Raw genomic sequence first — 16,219 nt, 5'->3', positions numbered from 1 at the left:
TAAACAAACAAACAACTTGCAATGGTAACCTATCAAATACTGAAAAATATGTTAGGTGTTAAACAGTTTCATTTATGTTTTGTGGATAATGCATACACATGTTCTAAAAGACTACATTGAAAAAAAAGTCTACTTTTTATTTCTGTTTCCTGGCCACTCAGTTCCCTTCCTAAAAGGCAACTACTGTATCTAGTCAAATGCAAAAATTTGGTTTCAATATTTCATGCTGAAATGTTGAATTCATTAACATTTATTGAGTGCCTATTATGGGTCAGAACCATTCAGGGTGCTGTGGGGAGCACAAAGATGAGCTCACAGTCTAGAATGGGAAATGGTTCCCAGCTAACTTTAATATGAGGTGATAAACACAACAGTAAAAGTTTAAGAACAGCGGAGAAAGCAATTAATTTAATCAATGGGGTGAATTGGAATAAAGAGTAAAATTAAGAACAGGTTTCAAGGCAAATGAAAAGTTTCAGGCACCATACCAAAATTTTACTAAGATCTCTCTAGTTTAGGCCCTCTGACTCCGGGAATTAGGATCCTACCATGGCTATAAATACTCTATTTAAAGGTATTCACTCATGGCTAAAAATTTCTAACATAGAAAAGGTCAGCCCAATAGGAGAATGTCAAAGGGACTAGTATGGATGCTGTAAGTGTCCTTTTTAGGTAGAAAGAAACAGAAGAGTGAAATGAAAGTCTTTTCTCTTCCCAATCATGCAAACATTGTTCATTTGAAAAGTATATAAACTCATCTAAAAAAGGGATTACTAACGGGAATTCAATTAAAGTTTCAAGTGTAACTTTGGTATTCTCTCCAGTCTTAACATGGAGCATTTATAGAATAATTGTGGTCTTTCCAATATTCTTAGCTCACCAAAGTAAAACAGGTTTAAGACTCAAGATACCATGTCTCACAGGGCTGCCTGGAGCATAAGTACAAGTCACTGAACTGCAATGACATTACAAAAATGGTGGCAATTCTTCAAGAAATTATTTTGGTTTAATGGAATTTAGGTCAGATATCCCTAAATGCTAATATCCTGGGTTCATGTATAAGACAGGCAAGCTTAAAAGATAGCCCCAAATAACCATACAATGGTATGTCTGAAAATTAGCCCAGTATGACCAGAAAACAAAAGAAGGTCCATTCCTTTCAGTGGATGTTTTCCAGGCTTGAGAAGATTCCAGAAAGCAGAAATTTGCTATAGTGAATGCTTTGTAAAGATAACCTTAAAACACAAATTCCTATGCAAGTCTAATACTACAAAAACACAACTGATTTGAGGGCCATAATTCCCTTATTTTTATTATCTGGTTATGTAAAAGCTATCAAAGATGAGAAACAAACTACTTAAACATAATGCTGCTTTTAAAAAATGACATGAAAGATCATTTGAAATGCTCTGCAAAAATATTCCAAATGGGGGCGCCTGGGTGGCTCGGTCGGTTAAGCGTCTGACTTCGGCCTACGTCCTGATCTCACAATTCGTGAGTTTGAGCCCCACATCAGGCTCGGCGCTGACAGCTTGGAGCGTGGAGCCTGCTTCCAGATTTTGTGTCTCCCTCTCTCTCTGCCCCTCCCCTGCTCATGCTCTGTCTCTGTCTCTCAAAAAAATTAAAAAAAAAAAAATTAAAAAAAATATTCCTACTGATAACACAGTTTACTAACGGCCCAAACAAAGAAATAGTGACAATAAGCCTAAGGGCAACTCTAATAAAGAACTCTAGGCCAAGATCATATTGTCTAGGTGTAAGTGATGTAATGTAGATATAAAGATGCAATGTTATTAAATTTTAATCAGTTTATGGTATATTTTAAGCCTTATCAGAAATCAACAATGCAACAAATATTGATTATCTGCTCCATGCCAAGCACCAATACCAGGCATGAGACATACAAAGACAGCTCTTGTTCTTAAAGAGCCCTTTACTATAAAACGTTACTTCCCCCCTCTTTTTCAAGGCATCCTATCCATAGGGTAATCCAATAATAATGCCATCCAGAATTATGTTAAACCAAGCAGTAACAGAGGAATCAGGATTCACATCTCCTGTTAAGTCATTCTGTGCCTTTTCCCCCACTATTTTCAATGGCAAATTAATCTCAATCACAATATACTTAAACACATCAGTACAAACAATGACTTAAGAACTGCTACCAGTGTCATCTCCTTCTGCTCACTCCTGCCCATGGATCACAGATGCTGTAATGTCTGCTTACCCGGCTTTTTTCACCATACTCTTAGCAGCAGGAAAATAGCAAACTCAAAATGTATTATTATTTAAAGCTGCACTTCAAATCCAGGAATTTGGCTCAATAAAAAAAAAAAAACCAAAACCCTATTTTGGCATTCAAAACAATCATAGCCACAAGCTGCAAAACATTAAAGTCACAACTTTTTCTGGGATTAGGATTGCATCAGAGGTAAGATTTAAACTTCAGCACCCCAAAGCCTGATGATACAATGTTTTACTAATCCTATAAGAATACCCTGTTCTGTGATTACTATGATAGCTTCCTAAATACTGTGAAATATAGGAAGAGGGACAAAGCTTCTATTTTTCTTCCCTCCATTCACAACTTAGTCCCAAAGTTCTGAATATAAGCATTTTCTGTAACAACAAGCTACCTTTATAACATCCAGATAATTATAGGTTCAGGTCAAGAACTCTAAACCATATTGATTACATCTCTATGCAATAAGGACCCTCCAGCACTGTTTGTATCCACTATAACAGGGACAGCTTTTAAGTATCTGTGACACGAAGAATTTTCAGTCCTATCAATGCCAGAAATGGAAAGCCAATGACCAGTCAGGCCTGTCAGTTGTTGCCTGCAGCAATAAGGACAAGTTGGGAATTCATCATACTGGAATTTCATCTGCCAGCTGCATTCACACATTTTCACCACCTGAATAGTTGATTCTCTTCAACTCCCATGTGACTCATTTCAGCATACAGTGTTTTGAAATGAATATTTGATCAGTCAGGGTAAAAGGAGATTTGGACTTATCTGAGGTGTCACCATAATGCACTTTAAGTAATTCTAAGTATCAGGAGCTAGGTGTCTTAGGTCCCACGCTTTGCATATTTCTGAGATGGGCCTGTGATCCTAATTAAATATGATTCAGTGGGATAAGCCATGTAAAAGCACCTAGCACAGTGTTGGGCACAGACCTGTTTATCAATAAATACTGGCTTTCCATATCTTTTACTTCTATCTAATGGTGAATATCCTAAAGATTCCTCATGGATCCCTGGGAGATGGGGATCTCATACTGCCAAAGAAACTTAAGAATCACCCTAATTTTGTCATAACTCTAAACTCTCACCCAAATATGAACCCAAGAAATAAAGAAATACAGTGGAGTTTTTAAAATTGCTTCATGATTTAAGGATTTCAACAGTTTGCCTCTGATATGCCTTCATGTGATTTTGTTTTTATCCTACTTGGGGTATAGTGAGCTTCTTGAAACTTTGAGAGTTCAGGTCTTTAAGTAATTTTGGAAAATTCTCAGCCATTCACTTTTTTTTTTTTTTTTGCCCTTTCCCTCCTTGTCATCCATGTGTAACAACCACATACATTAGACAGTTTAATATTACCCCACATACTTCTCACACTGAGTTGTTTTATTTCATTATTTTCTTCTCTCTGTGCTTCAGTCTGATAATTTTTGACTTGTTTTTGAGTCTCTGATCCTTTCCTTCTGCATCCAGTCAACTATTAAGCCCATTCCACAAATTATTTATTTAAGGTATATTTTTCAGTTTTAGAACGTCAGTTTGATTCTTTTATGAATTTTGTCCATGTATTCCTCACTCCAATAAAGAAATAATATTCAAATGTAGGTTTTCATTTTAAAAATTACATGTAACATTATACGGAAATATTAAAAACTTCTTTCTAAGATTAAGACAAGAATGTTCAATATCTTCACTTCTATTCAACATTTAGCTGGAATGTCTAAGCAAGTACAATAAAGAGGAAAAAGAAATAAAAGGTATAAAGATGAGAAAGAAAGAAAACCATCTTTGTTTGCAGATCAATGACTACATAGTAGAAAATCCAAAGGAATCTATTAGAATACATGAATTTAGAAAGGAGGGCACTCGTGATGAGTGCTGGGTGTTGTAGGTAACTGAATCACCAAATCCTACACCTGAAACTAATATTACACTATATGTTAACTAACTGGAATTTAAATAAAAACTTGAAGATTTAAAAAAAAAAAGAGGTTTCTGGATACAAGTTCAACATACAAACAAAATTATGTAGTCTATATGCTATGAAAAAAAGTCTGAAAAATGAAACACAATACGCTATTTATACTAGCATCAAAACATCAAATAATTGAAGTAAATTTTATAAAATATGTTTAAGACTTCTACATTGAAATGTAACAGTAGTAGGAGAAATTAAAAAGGCCTAACTAAATGGAGAGCTATAAACTGTTCATGGGTTAGAAGACTGAATATTTTTAAGGTGTCAATTCTCCAAAATTTGATCCAATGAAATCTCATCTAAATTTCTGTAGAGATGATTATACATTTAATGTGTATGTATATGAGGATATAGTTATATCTCAGTGATTTTCAAACATTTTTTGATTCAGGACCCTTTTGTGCTCTTAAAAATTGAGGTTTCCAAAGAGCACAAAAGGTTTATGTATTTTGTATCTATCAACATTGAAAACATTTATGTATTAACTCATTAAAATACAAGAAACTCTCTATGTATTAACATAAGTGATATTTTTTATTCAAAATTTCCAAACTGAAAAATAATGAGAAGAATGTCATTTTTACTTTTTTGGACAGAAACTTTTATAATAAACAACAGGTAGATTCTCTTATCAATTTGTGCATTCAATCTGTTGTGATATGTTGTTTTGGTTGAGTATGTGAAGACAAGTTGGCCTCACTCAAAAATGGAACTGGAGAAGGATAGAGCATATTCAGATCCTGAGCCTTTTCAGATTCTTAGAATATTCTTCTTTGAGATGACCCTTAACAAGTTAATTGAAATGATATCAATTAACTTTTGTAGTCTGTTACATGAAAATCCTTTGTCCTTTCTTACATTTGGAATGAGTCCATTACCCATACATACTTTTGTAATATAATAAAATTGGTCTTTCAGAAAATATTTCAGATCTCCAAATGTGGATTTATATTATTATATGACATAAAAATATCATACTAGTTAATATCACCACCTATCTCATCAGAAATGTCTTTAAGTATTGGGAGCTTATTAAACAGTGGTAGATACATGGATATATGATTTTCAATTTTCCAAGTTTTAATTGAAAATGAGTTTTATCATTGGTAACAAATATTGTCAGTTGTTTTCTTTGAAGTGGCAGGCCTATTTTGTTTATTTTTGAGAAAATTTTTGCCAAATACCCAGGTTTGAATAAACAAAGTTTGCCAGTTGTTCTTTCTAATAAAATAGTATTCCATGAAAATAGTTGCTAGTTCAGTTCACAATAATCACACAAGTGCATTTTGTCAAGACAACTATCATTCATTAATTCAACTGTGATATATAGAATAATAAAAAGAAGTATACAAGCAGCAAAATTGAATAAAATTTTCACATGTCAATGATTTTGTCTGTATCATAGACATTCTTAAGTAATTGTAGCTTTTTTAAACTATGAGTGAGTACCCATAGCTACAAGCATAGTTTGGTACCACTGCTTTCACTATGCTAAGATGCCATCAGTTTTATCAACCATTGCTTCCGCATCATCTGTACTTAACACAGCATAAAAAAGAAAGGCCAATACTCACTTCATATTACCATAAAAATAGCTTTCAAGCACCGATCCCTTAAAAGTGTCTTGGGGACTTCCATAGGTCAGTGGACCACACCAGGAATTACTGGTATGTATATACATACACATGTGTTTGGAAATGCAAAGAATCTAGAGTAGCCAAGACAGACATGAAAAGCAAAAGTGAAGATATTAAACTGCTATATCTCTTACTAAAACGCTACAATATTAAAACAGTATCATATTGGTGTAAAGGCAGATACACACACACACACACATACATACACACACACACACACACACACACACACACACACACACACACATCAAAGGAACAGAATAGAGAATCCAGGAAAAACATGGACTTTTTAAAAAGGCAGCAATGAAATTCATTGGAGGAAAAAAGTATCTTTTTGATAAATAGTGCCAGAAGAAATTGCATGGAAGAAACTGAACCTTGATCTTTGCCTTATAGCATGATAAAAAATAATTTGAAAAGGTTCATATACCTACATGCAAAGCCAATACTATACAATTACTAGAGAAAAGCATCACTCAAGACTGGGTGGAATGGGGAAAAATTTTTGTCTAAAACACAAAACATAAAAGGAAAAACAGTGTAAAAATTGGACTTCTGGCTGTCAAAAACCACCAATATGAAAGTGAAAAGGCAATAAACTAAAAGGAAATATTTGTAAAATATGACAGAAGACCTACATCCAAAATATTTAAAGAATTTAAATGTAATAAGACAACAGACCACATAAAAGTTCACTTCACAAGTACATTACAAAAGAAGATCTCCAACTGGCCAGAAAGTATATTCAAGGTACTCAGTATTGACAGTCATCAGAGAAAAGCAAATTGAAACTACCGTTTACATTTACAAAAATGGCTCATACATTTCTAAGAATGAAAAATGGCATAGTCATTTTGGAATACCTTCTTGGAGGTTCCTAATAAAGCTAAAGACATGCCTACTTCTTGAGCCAGCAATTCCAGTCCTAGGTATATGCTCAAAATATATGCATGTATATGTAAAAAAAAAAAAAAAAAAAAGTGCATATGTCAAAAAAGAAGGCTTGTACAGTAAAGTTTATAGCAGCTTTATTCATAATAAGCTAAAAGCAGAAAACAGTAGGACAATGGATATATAAAAGCATTTTTTTAATGTTTATTTTTGACAGAGAGAGAGAGAGAGAGATTGTGAGTGGAGAAGGGGCAGAGAGAGAGGGAGACACAGAACCTGGATTAGGCTCTAGGATTCTGAGCTGAGCTGAAGTCGGCCACTTAACCAACTGAGCCACCCAGGCTCCCAGGACAATGGATACATAAACTGTGTTATATTTGTACTACATTGCAATGTAAAAAAAGGAACTAGTAACACATGTAACACCTGGATGAACTCAAAACCATTAAGAAGCCAGACACAAAAAAGTATCTATAAAGTTTAATATAGATAAAACTAATTTATGATGATAAAACTCATAGTGGTCATCTCTAGCTCAAAGGTAGTATTGACTGGACGGGGCATGAAGGAAATTTCTGGAATGATGGAAATATTCTAATTTATTCTGAGTAGTGATATACATAGGTATAAAAATTCATCAAGTTGTATGATTAAGATATGTACATTTCTGCTACATATAAATTTTACCCTGATTTTTAAAAATTCTTCAAAGGTGATCCAAAGTACAAGTTTATCAATTTCTCAAGCTGGAAGGGGCTTTGGAAATAATCTACTTCAATTCCTTCATTTTATGGTAGAAAAGTCTTGGGTTTTGAAGCAATTTCCCAAACAGGTAATTACAGGCAAAGTTGAGAACAGAGCCAAAGATTCACAAGTTACTAGTCTCTATTCTTTACACTACGCCAACTTTACAAAACAAGACTTTTTCCTGGGAACAATTATTTTCACTTCGATTATTTGCTTTAGCTTTTCTCTGACAGTTTTCAACAATATCCAGGGGACTATCATGAGCTCTGGTTCCGACTAGTTGCCCGGGTGAGGTCCCAGGCTGCTTTTTAATTGCTCACTGGGCTTATATATTCAATGGAAAGAGACTCTTTTGTTTCTTTCTAAGTTTATAGATGGCACCTATAAGCATAAGCCTCTCAGGCTCTTGGACACAATTTAAAATAGCGTGGCACTAACAGTTTGACACTAACGTCACTAAGACAAATGGAATTCCCGGTTCAGACTTAAACAAATTCTAATACTGCCCCCAATATTGTCCCTCTGCCACCACAGTCTCAGGCAACAGACTGCATAAACAGTCCAGCCTTGTATTAAAGATGTAGTAATAAAGGTACAAAAAAGGAAAGTTGGGTCTTTTGGCCAAAAAGCCCCTTGTAAATATGTGGCACCCCGGTGTATCAACAGTAGGGAGAATTCCATCAATTCCTTCTCAAAATGCTTAGGAAAGACTTAAAGTCATGTCAAGGACTTGGTGCTTGCAATAGAGAAAGCAAAGGCGAGGTTTTAGTTGACACAAAGATTTATTCAAAGAAGCAATGTGTCAGCAGAAAAAAGCTTTCCCAACAGCTTCTTCTACTTCTGTTTACAATTTCTTCATCTTCAAGTGGGGCACTTTTTTTTCTTAATTGTGCTGAGCTAAAATTTTCCACATTGTTAACTTGAATTTCATCTTCTAACATCCTATAAATATTAGAAAGAAGAATGAGAGGAATATTTAAGTCAGAAGGAGAGAGATGTGGCTGATCACCTTCCTCATGGGCAAAACCAGGTCTTTTCCCTATGCTCTTCATCTCTAACACCTATTTTTGATTCTATACAGACAAGTAGGTGTTCATTAGAGTTGAAACAAAGCATAAACTTCCTCTTTTCTAATAAAAAAGCCAGTCTTAATATCTGAATTCGAATATTTGCTAACTGTCTCAAGCATAAATAGTGTCAAAGTAAAATTGCTGACCTCCTTTTTCCTCTCTGAGGGACTGTTCACAGTTCACGACTAAGCCTTCTTTTAATTTCATCCTCATCCATAATCCTCTTACTGATCCCACATAGGCTTTGAATACTCAAGGTACAAGTATGCCTGGGGTTTTCGTCACCTTATAATCACAAAGAATATATGGAAGTCCATTAAATGAAAGCCACATCATGTATTCAAAGAAATATATCAATATTTCTAAAGAACTTTATATCCTTTATATCTGAGAATTATTTTAGGAAATAATGAACATGTCCCTGCCAAAAAAAAGAAAAACAATTTTTTTGTGTGTGGGGGACCTTAAACTCTTTTTACAGACGCAGAGAAGACTAGATAGGTAGGAAACATCACTTGTTGAAAGTTTCAACAAATGTTCAAAACTACGATTATAATGTCATGGCTTTCATCATTCAGCTCTAGTTTTTAAAATCACGGCACTAAGTTGCCTCACCATTGGAAGACTAATGGTGTTTCTTACAAATCTCTTTGCTTCTTACCACCAGCATCTCTTGTGTCTCTGATAGCGGTAAGACACAGTGACTAAGCTTGTCTGCCTCATATTGGAATGGCAACTGTAGATACAATGAAATATAATCCCTAGGAATATTCTTCCCCCAGCATATCAGAAAAATCTCTGTAAAATAAAAGCATGCCCCAAGTGAACGTCCTTCCTTCCAGCAGAGGTTTGACTTAAATAATCTCCTTGTTGCCTACCCAATCATACTTCTCTAGTAAGTACCTTTTAAAAAAAAAAAAAATGCCTGATGCATCAAATGCCAAATACACAAAGCAGGCACAAGTGATCGTTACAAAATCAGTCAGAGCAGGCCCAAAAAAATTATTACAAAATCCACCAAATCAAATCAGTTTGGGTTTTAAGTATATCATTTTCTTCAGTACACAAATTACTTTGCTAATGGGAAAAAATAGGTGTCGAAAAAGTATCTCCTGAATTAACAAATCTCTTGGAAATTATTTAGATTACTTCAACTGTACAACAAAAATAATATTCCTCTTAAGTCAAGAACATCAAATACTAAGTCTGGAACTTTGTCCTTATTTGTAGAAATACTTGACATAACACTAATACCTTATTTGTAAAGCCTACTCTACAGGATAAGAACTCATTTTGCTTAACTGTCACAATTTTCCTTCTACTGTCATCTTCCTCAGGAATGTACATAAATACTGCTCCTACCACTTCCAATAACATTTTCTCTATTAAAATGTTTACTTTAGTAGAGTTTGACAAAGAGGCCTGCTCTTCATATGAACCAGGCATGAGTCTGTCTTTAAATCTCAGTTGCTTTGAGTTCTTTCTTGGTAAACATCAATTTCCATAGTAAAACCACAAATGAGGAGAAGCAAACTTAGGATGAAACAGATCTTTCTAGGCTTTCTGCCTGGAGGGCTCAAAAGCAACTTTAGAGCTGTTATTAAGTTACTCAACAGGTATAGCCTACAGGTCTGGGAATGAGAGATCAGTCACCAATGTGAGAAACAAAGTTTGAATAGGATATTGGCAGCTATATTTCTACTTTTCCTTCAGAGGTCCTATATCTTTATCAAAAGAAGGACACAGGTTATAAAAAAAAAAAAAAAAAAAAAACAATGAAAAGAAATTCTTAGATAGCTGACCGAAAGGAAATGTACAGAGAAAAAAAGTACTTCATCTAGAAATATTATCTATGATTTGGAGACACTGATGTTAATGAAAAATGGAGTAGTTCCTTCAAATCTCATTTGTCCTACGTAGCCTGTGTGTATAAGGGTAAAATCCTATAAAGTATCTTTCCAGAATGGTCTTCTTCTTGGTCAAGAAGGGAACATCTCATAATTATCTAAACTCAAAATTTAGCTAGGATAGTACATTTTGACTCACCAAAGTTCAGATGAAACATGCTGTGGGAGTGACATCTACTTATAAAGCAGTTATAGTTCTGCCAGTCTAAATACACATATTTATATAGAGACAGTAAGAAGCTGGTTCGTAGGTATCTAAAGGCATAGGATTTATGCCATGCCTAAATCACTGAAGTTAATAAGCAAAACATACATATTTTGGGAAACGTATTTCGATGTGAAGGAGTGAAGCACAGATACACTAGATCAAGAAATAATAAAAACAAAATTTCTTAGCAAAAGTGGTATAATGCTCTGCTGATCTCTTTTAGTTTGAACAGAATAACATTGCCAGATAAATAGATAGAGCTCTAAAACATAACATGCTATAAATAAATAAATAAAGTATAAATAAAACATTTTCATTTTGAAAATTGTTACAACTGTCAAAAATTAATCATATCACATTAGATTTCATTTCATTAAATGCCTCTGAAAAGTAATCATATGAAAAATAATTACTGCACCAGTAGTTTAGACAGAGCAATTGCTGTCACTAAAATAGAAGGATAGTTATAAAATGTGCCACAAGAACAATTAAAAAGACAATACATTTAATTGTATAAATTGCTTGAAGGTTAAGACAAAGCCATGAAGACCATTCAGAGGAGGCACCACAGTGGTCTTATCTCTAAGCAAAGGCAATCAGAACTCCAGATAAGCATCTTCATAATATGCAGCTGACTCCAATGGTCATAATCAGAGAAGTACTTCCTGGTTCAGGAGCAGTTATACAAATTTATTAGACTCTTTTTAACAGAAAAATCTAAAACAGAATTTTCCCATGAGCTTCTTTTTATAAGGAACCCGAACCATTTAGTCTCTAACTTCCCTAAATATCAGTAGAAAAGTAAGTCTGTTACAACACCGGTCCTACTGGATAAAGTAGATTAAGTTTCCCCAACAAGATATTATTTTCACTCACTTAAAAAATACGTTGAACAATAGGGATCCAAACCATTTGAGAGGCAGAGAATTATTCATAATAGTCCGACTCCTCATCTATAGGGTTTCTTTAGCTCCAAGTTACAGAAAGCAGCACACACATTTCATTGCTCTGTCTCAGAAAGGAACTATGGCTTTCTGGAATGAAAACAGGCTTAGAAAAATAACAACAGAGCTTAGTCACCAAGAAGCTCTTTCTCTACTCAAAAAGATTATCACTTTCAGGCAGAGGCTCAGAGCTGTAGAACAATACCCTAGAATCTCCTACAAAGTGTCTCTGATGGAAATATGAGTGAATCAAGGGCAAAGATGTTTCCTTTTTTAAACATCATTTTAAAAACTCTTCTTGCAGCAGATTTAAATCAAACTATGGTTGCCAATAGTGCACTCATATTCCTCTCTGTGGCATGAGGATATCTTTACAAAGAGCTAAAATTGATATACTACTATATGATAAATGTGGAGTATCATTACCTCAGAGTAAAGCACTGCATATGGCAACTTTTAATAACGCACAACAACTGCTTTAGTGATGTGTGTTTTACTTGACTGGGAGTCACCTGACTCTAAAACATTAATAATATGGCAGTTCAAGAATGTTAAACCCCTACAACAAAGGCTACTACTGTAATCTTGAATAAAATACTTTAGGTTACAATACATCACTTCCAGGATTTACAATTTTTAAGTGATAATTCCAGATGAGCAAGATCTCTTAGCACTCTCAGATCGAAACTATCAAAAAGATTTATTGTTTGAGACACCTATCTCAATATTTCATTCAATGCAGGGAAGGAAGGCTAGAGACTTCACACATTTCTGTGCTTGTTTCCAGGGGACAAGCATGGTTGCCAAGCGAAAGCAGAAGGACAAGTATGAGCCCTCTCAAGCAAGAGTCTACACTACAAACGAAGGCACAGCCCTGGATGCGGACAGCTCAATCAGACACAAGGTCCGATCCACTGAGAGAAAAAAAATCAGAAAGCTAAGAAAACGTACAAAACCATTTAGCTTTCAAACTTCAAAATACATCCAGACACAGAATCAGAAACAGAAGCTTTGGTCTTTAAAAAGTGACCTTCACAAATCAGTTTTGTGTTTGTTTCCATTTTCTTTCACAGTTTAAGCCTCAATCAAATCAGCAGTCTCTGGGGATTTTGAAATTGCTATAGATTAAAATCCTGTCTGACTCAACTGTTTGACTAATGCCGAGTATTTAATAATTCCACTCAGGAGAGACTTTTTCTTGATGAAACCCTGCTGTATGCTAGCTTCAGATGCTCTGCAGCTGCACCATAATATAAAGCATCACTGTCCTTATTTTCTTTATCAATGCATTCAGAGATGAAAAATGTATTATTATAAACAGTTCTATTACTTGGCAGACCTGGCAGAACACAGTTTTACAATACTAATGCAGCAACTATCACCTACAGAGGCAAAGACCTACTTCCAGATACTAATGATACATAGCCATGGCTTGGTTCCAAGGATAGGTGGTTAATAACTGTGATAGATAGACTAAAGTTAAGTTAATGAATTTCTAAACTTTATGCTTTCAATAATAAAACCATTTAAGTTACAGCACTTGGACTCTACTTCCACAGATCGAGCACTTTGATACTCAACAGGTTGAGTAAATTGAATCCATATATTGTATTTACGTTCTCTGTCAAGGTTGCTTCTCCACATTTGAGAGATCAAAGGCAAAACAGTGATCAACCCTGTAGCCTTCAATACCGTGTTCATTACATTTAATCAAGTGCCAACCCCACAGCATCATTCACGAAACTTAACAATACTTAAATGCATGGCATTGTTTAGCAACAAATGTAGGCACAGTATTGGTTTAACAGATACACACATACACACATGCACACATATCCCAAAACAAAACAAAACAAAAAAAAAAAAAAGAAGAAGAAGAAGAAGAGGAAGGCAAAAAAAAAAAAAAAAGAAAATACCATTCTCTACATTGTGCAGGAAAAGAAATTTAAAATGCACAGAACTCTCCAGCACACATTTTAGAGGTGGTTTTCTACCTGAGGCAGCATCAATCACGGTGGAAATTCCCCTTCGATCAGAGACTGGACGGGATGACCCTGGCATGCTGACTGGGTCAGAGCGGACCGGCTGGATCCTGCAATGCAATTTAATTTAATTCACATATGTTACTGGCATCAAAACTGTCGCATGCTACAACAGACCTTAAATCAGGAATGCTGGAATAGGCCAATCCATTAAAGAACCATTCATTCTAAAACTAGACAAACGGGGGAACTGTAGTTCCTAATTTTTGCACAAAGCTGAAGGACTGCAAATATTCCCTACACTCCGGGCCCCTTCTTCTCTTTGTAAGTTATTCAATAGATTTTAAGTAAGGGATCGAAAAATTGACATTAATTCAAAAGGATAAATTTAATATAATGGGAAAGGAAACAAAATACTTTATACCAAAACCTTTGACATTTCCAAAGGACAGATATGAGAGTTATAACACTCTTAAAATTCATGAATAGCACCATAGCTAGTAACACATGCCATAAAACGCAGCATATACTAGATATAAAATTTTGAGCAACTCCCTTACGATCCTTAATGAAAGTTACTTTATATATGACAAGAAGCAGAGGAAAACAAAGCTGTGTTCAAACGTGTGGGCCAGAGGCTTAGCTAGGATCACTACCATCTGAGTTACCTCCATAAAATTACCAATTGGCATGTGAGAATCAATTAGAGTTTCATCAAAACTGAAATTTACTACATATAATTTCAAGTTGCTTAGGAATGATAAATCTACAAATACAGAGTCTATTTCCAGCTGTCTTAGATTAATACTATTAACATAAAAATACCTGTATGACTAGAAGATCTGAGAACCTAGGCAACACAGAGGAATAAAAACTTGTCATAGCAATACAAACATGCATTTTTGGCAAATTCATTCATTCAATGAGTATTTGGTGAATATTAATCATGCCATCAGTATTATTTTAGGAACAGGCAGAAACAAAACATGAAATGTAAGGTGTACACGTGGATATATGGTATAGCAGGTGCACATTCCTGGCTGATGCAAAAGAAAAGTGTGAAAATGAGTGCAATAGGTAATAAAAGCTCAGAATGAGAAAATGGGGGAATGAATACATGGTCCACAGCAGATAGATCTTGTGGAGCTGTAACAGGAATTGGATGTGAATACAGTAACAGGATGTGTGCATATGCAGAGGAGCAAGAAGTGCTCTTTAAGCACAGAACTGGAACAAGAAGACCGTTGGATTGATGACTAAGCATGGCAAATGCAGGGCATCTTGAGGAGCATGATTTGGCAGAAGCATAGAGTTCATAGTGGATACTGGTGGAAGAGAAGCAGTTGATAAGCGCCATGGACAGGTTATAGAAGCCTAAAATACCAAGTACAGACTTCAGAAAAAGAGTAGTTATTGAAAGCTCAGTTTAAACTTACGTGTATTTGTTGTGTGAGTAAAAGAAATGGGAGACAGGTGAAGGACAATGCATTTAATTCAGCATTGGAAGATGGAAGCTAGAAATACTGATATACAAATACTGGTCACTGCTATTGTGGACAACATGTACCACCCAGCATTCGTTCTACCCCAGCTGATTTTGCTAAACCAGTCATGGTAATCTCATCATCTCATGGCAGAGATTAGTCAACTCCATGATGGGCAGGCCTAAGCAAATTTGGGCCAGTGGGAGAAGAGGAGCTGGTGTCTGCAAAAGATGTTTTCTGGTTAAGAGAAAAGAAGCTAGACAGATATGATCAATTTATCCAAAGTAAAGCCCCCTCCTGGTCTAAATAGTTTAAGTGGGCTAATAAATTTCCCATTATTAATTCAATCTATATTGGGGTGTCTGAAAAATCCAGAGTTATGGGTGGGGTGTACATGGGGTTATAGATGAAACAAGGCTGGTCACAAATTGATGTGTTGAAGTTGGCAACAGATACATGGGGACTTATTCTATTATTTTCTTTAACTTTTAATATGGTTATATATGTTTGAAAATTTTCCATAATAAAAATGACAAAGGGGCGCCTGGGTGGCGCAGTCGGTTAAGCGTCCGACTTCAGCCAGGTCACGATCTCGCGGTCCGTGAGTTCGAGCCCCGCGTCAGGCTCTGGGCTGATGGCTCAGAGCCTGGAGCCTGTTTCCGATTCTGTGTCTCCCTCTCTCTGCCCCTCCCCCGTTCATGCTCTGTCTCTCTCTGTCCCAAAAATAAATAAACGTTGAAAAAAAAAAATTAAAAAAAAAAAATGACAAAAATAAAAACAAACTGGTAGAGGTGATGGAAATGTCCTGGAATTAGATAGTGGGGATATTGTTCAAAATAGTGAATATACTAAAAACCACTGAATTATGCAGCAAATTTTATGTTATGTGAATTATGTATCACTTAAAATAAAATAACATGAATAAGGTCTGAGGACCTAATGTATAATATGGTGACTATAATTGATAACACGGTGTTACATGAATGAAATCTGCTAAAAGAGGAGAACTTAGAGGTCCTCAAAAAAAATCACTATATATATATATATATATATATATATATATATATATATATAGTGCCTATATATATATATAATATGCATATTATATATATATATATATA

The 16,219-nt window shown here is 35.0% G+C and overlaps 1 protein-coding gene across 21 annotated transcripts in view; it reads right to left on the bottom strand.

Moving 5' to 3' along the window:
- The window catches only part of BCAS3 (BCAS3 microtubule associated cell migration factor), a 629,185-nt gene that overhangs the window by 258,825 nt on the left and 354,141 nt on the right, over window positions 1–16,219 (bottom strand). For 19 of the 21 annotated variants that reach the window (XM_086686763.1, XM_086686762.1, XM_086686767.1 and 16 more), the window contains one exon: window positions 13,627–13,724. In XM_086686763.1, coding sequence (XP_086542889.1) covers window positions 13,627–13,724 — 98 coding nt within the window. Of the gene's footprint in view, window positions 1–8,266; window positions 8,446–8,719; window positions 8,859–13,626; window positions 13,725–16,219 lie in introns of those variants that run through there. The other 2 variants (XM_086686771.1, XM_086686772.1) reach the window with 2 other exon arrangements.

This window comes from Puma concolor, chromosome E1, assembly GCF_028749965.1.
Source record: "Puma concolor isolate L17-30 chromosome E1, mPumCon1.1.hap2, whole genome shotgun sequence".
In the NCBI taxonomy this organism is placed as follows: Eukaryota; Metazoa; Chordata; class Mammalia; order Carnivora; family Felidae; genus Puma; species Puma concolor.
The sequence above is the reverse complement of the archived record's forward strand: the minus strand, read 5'-3'. Positions and strand labels throughout refer to the sequence as shown.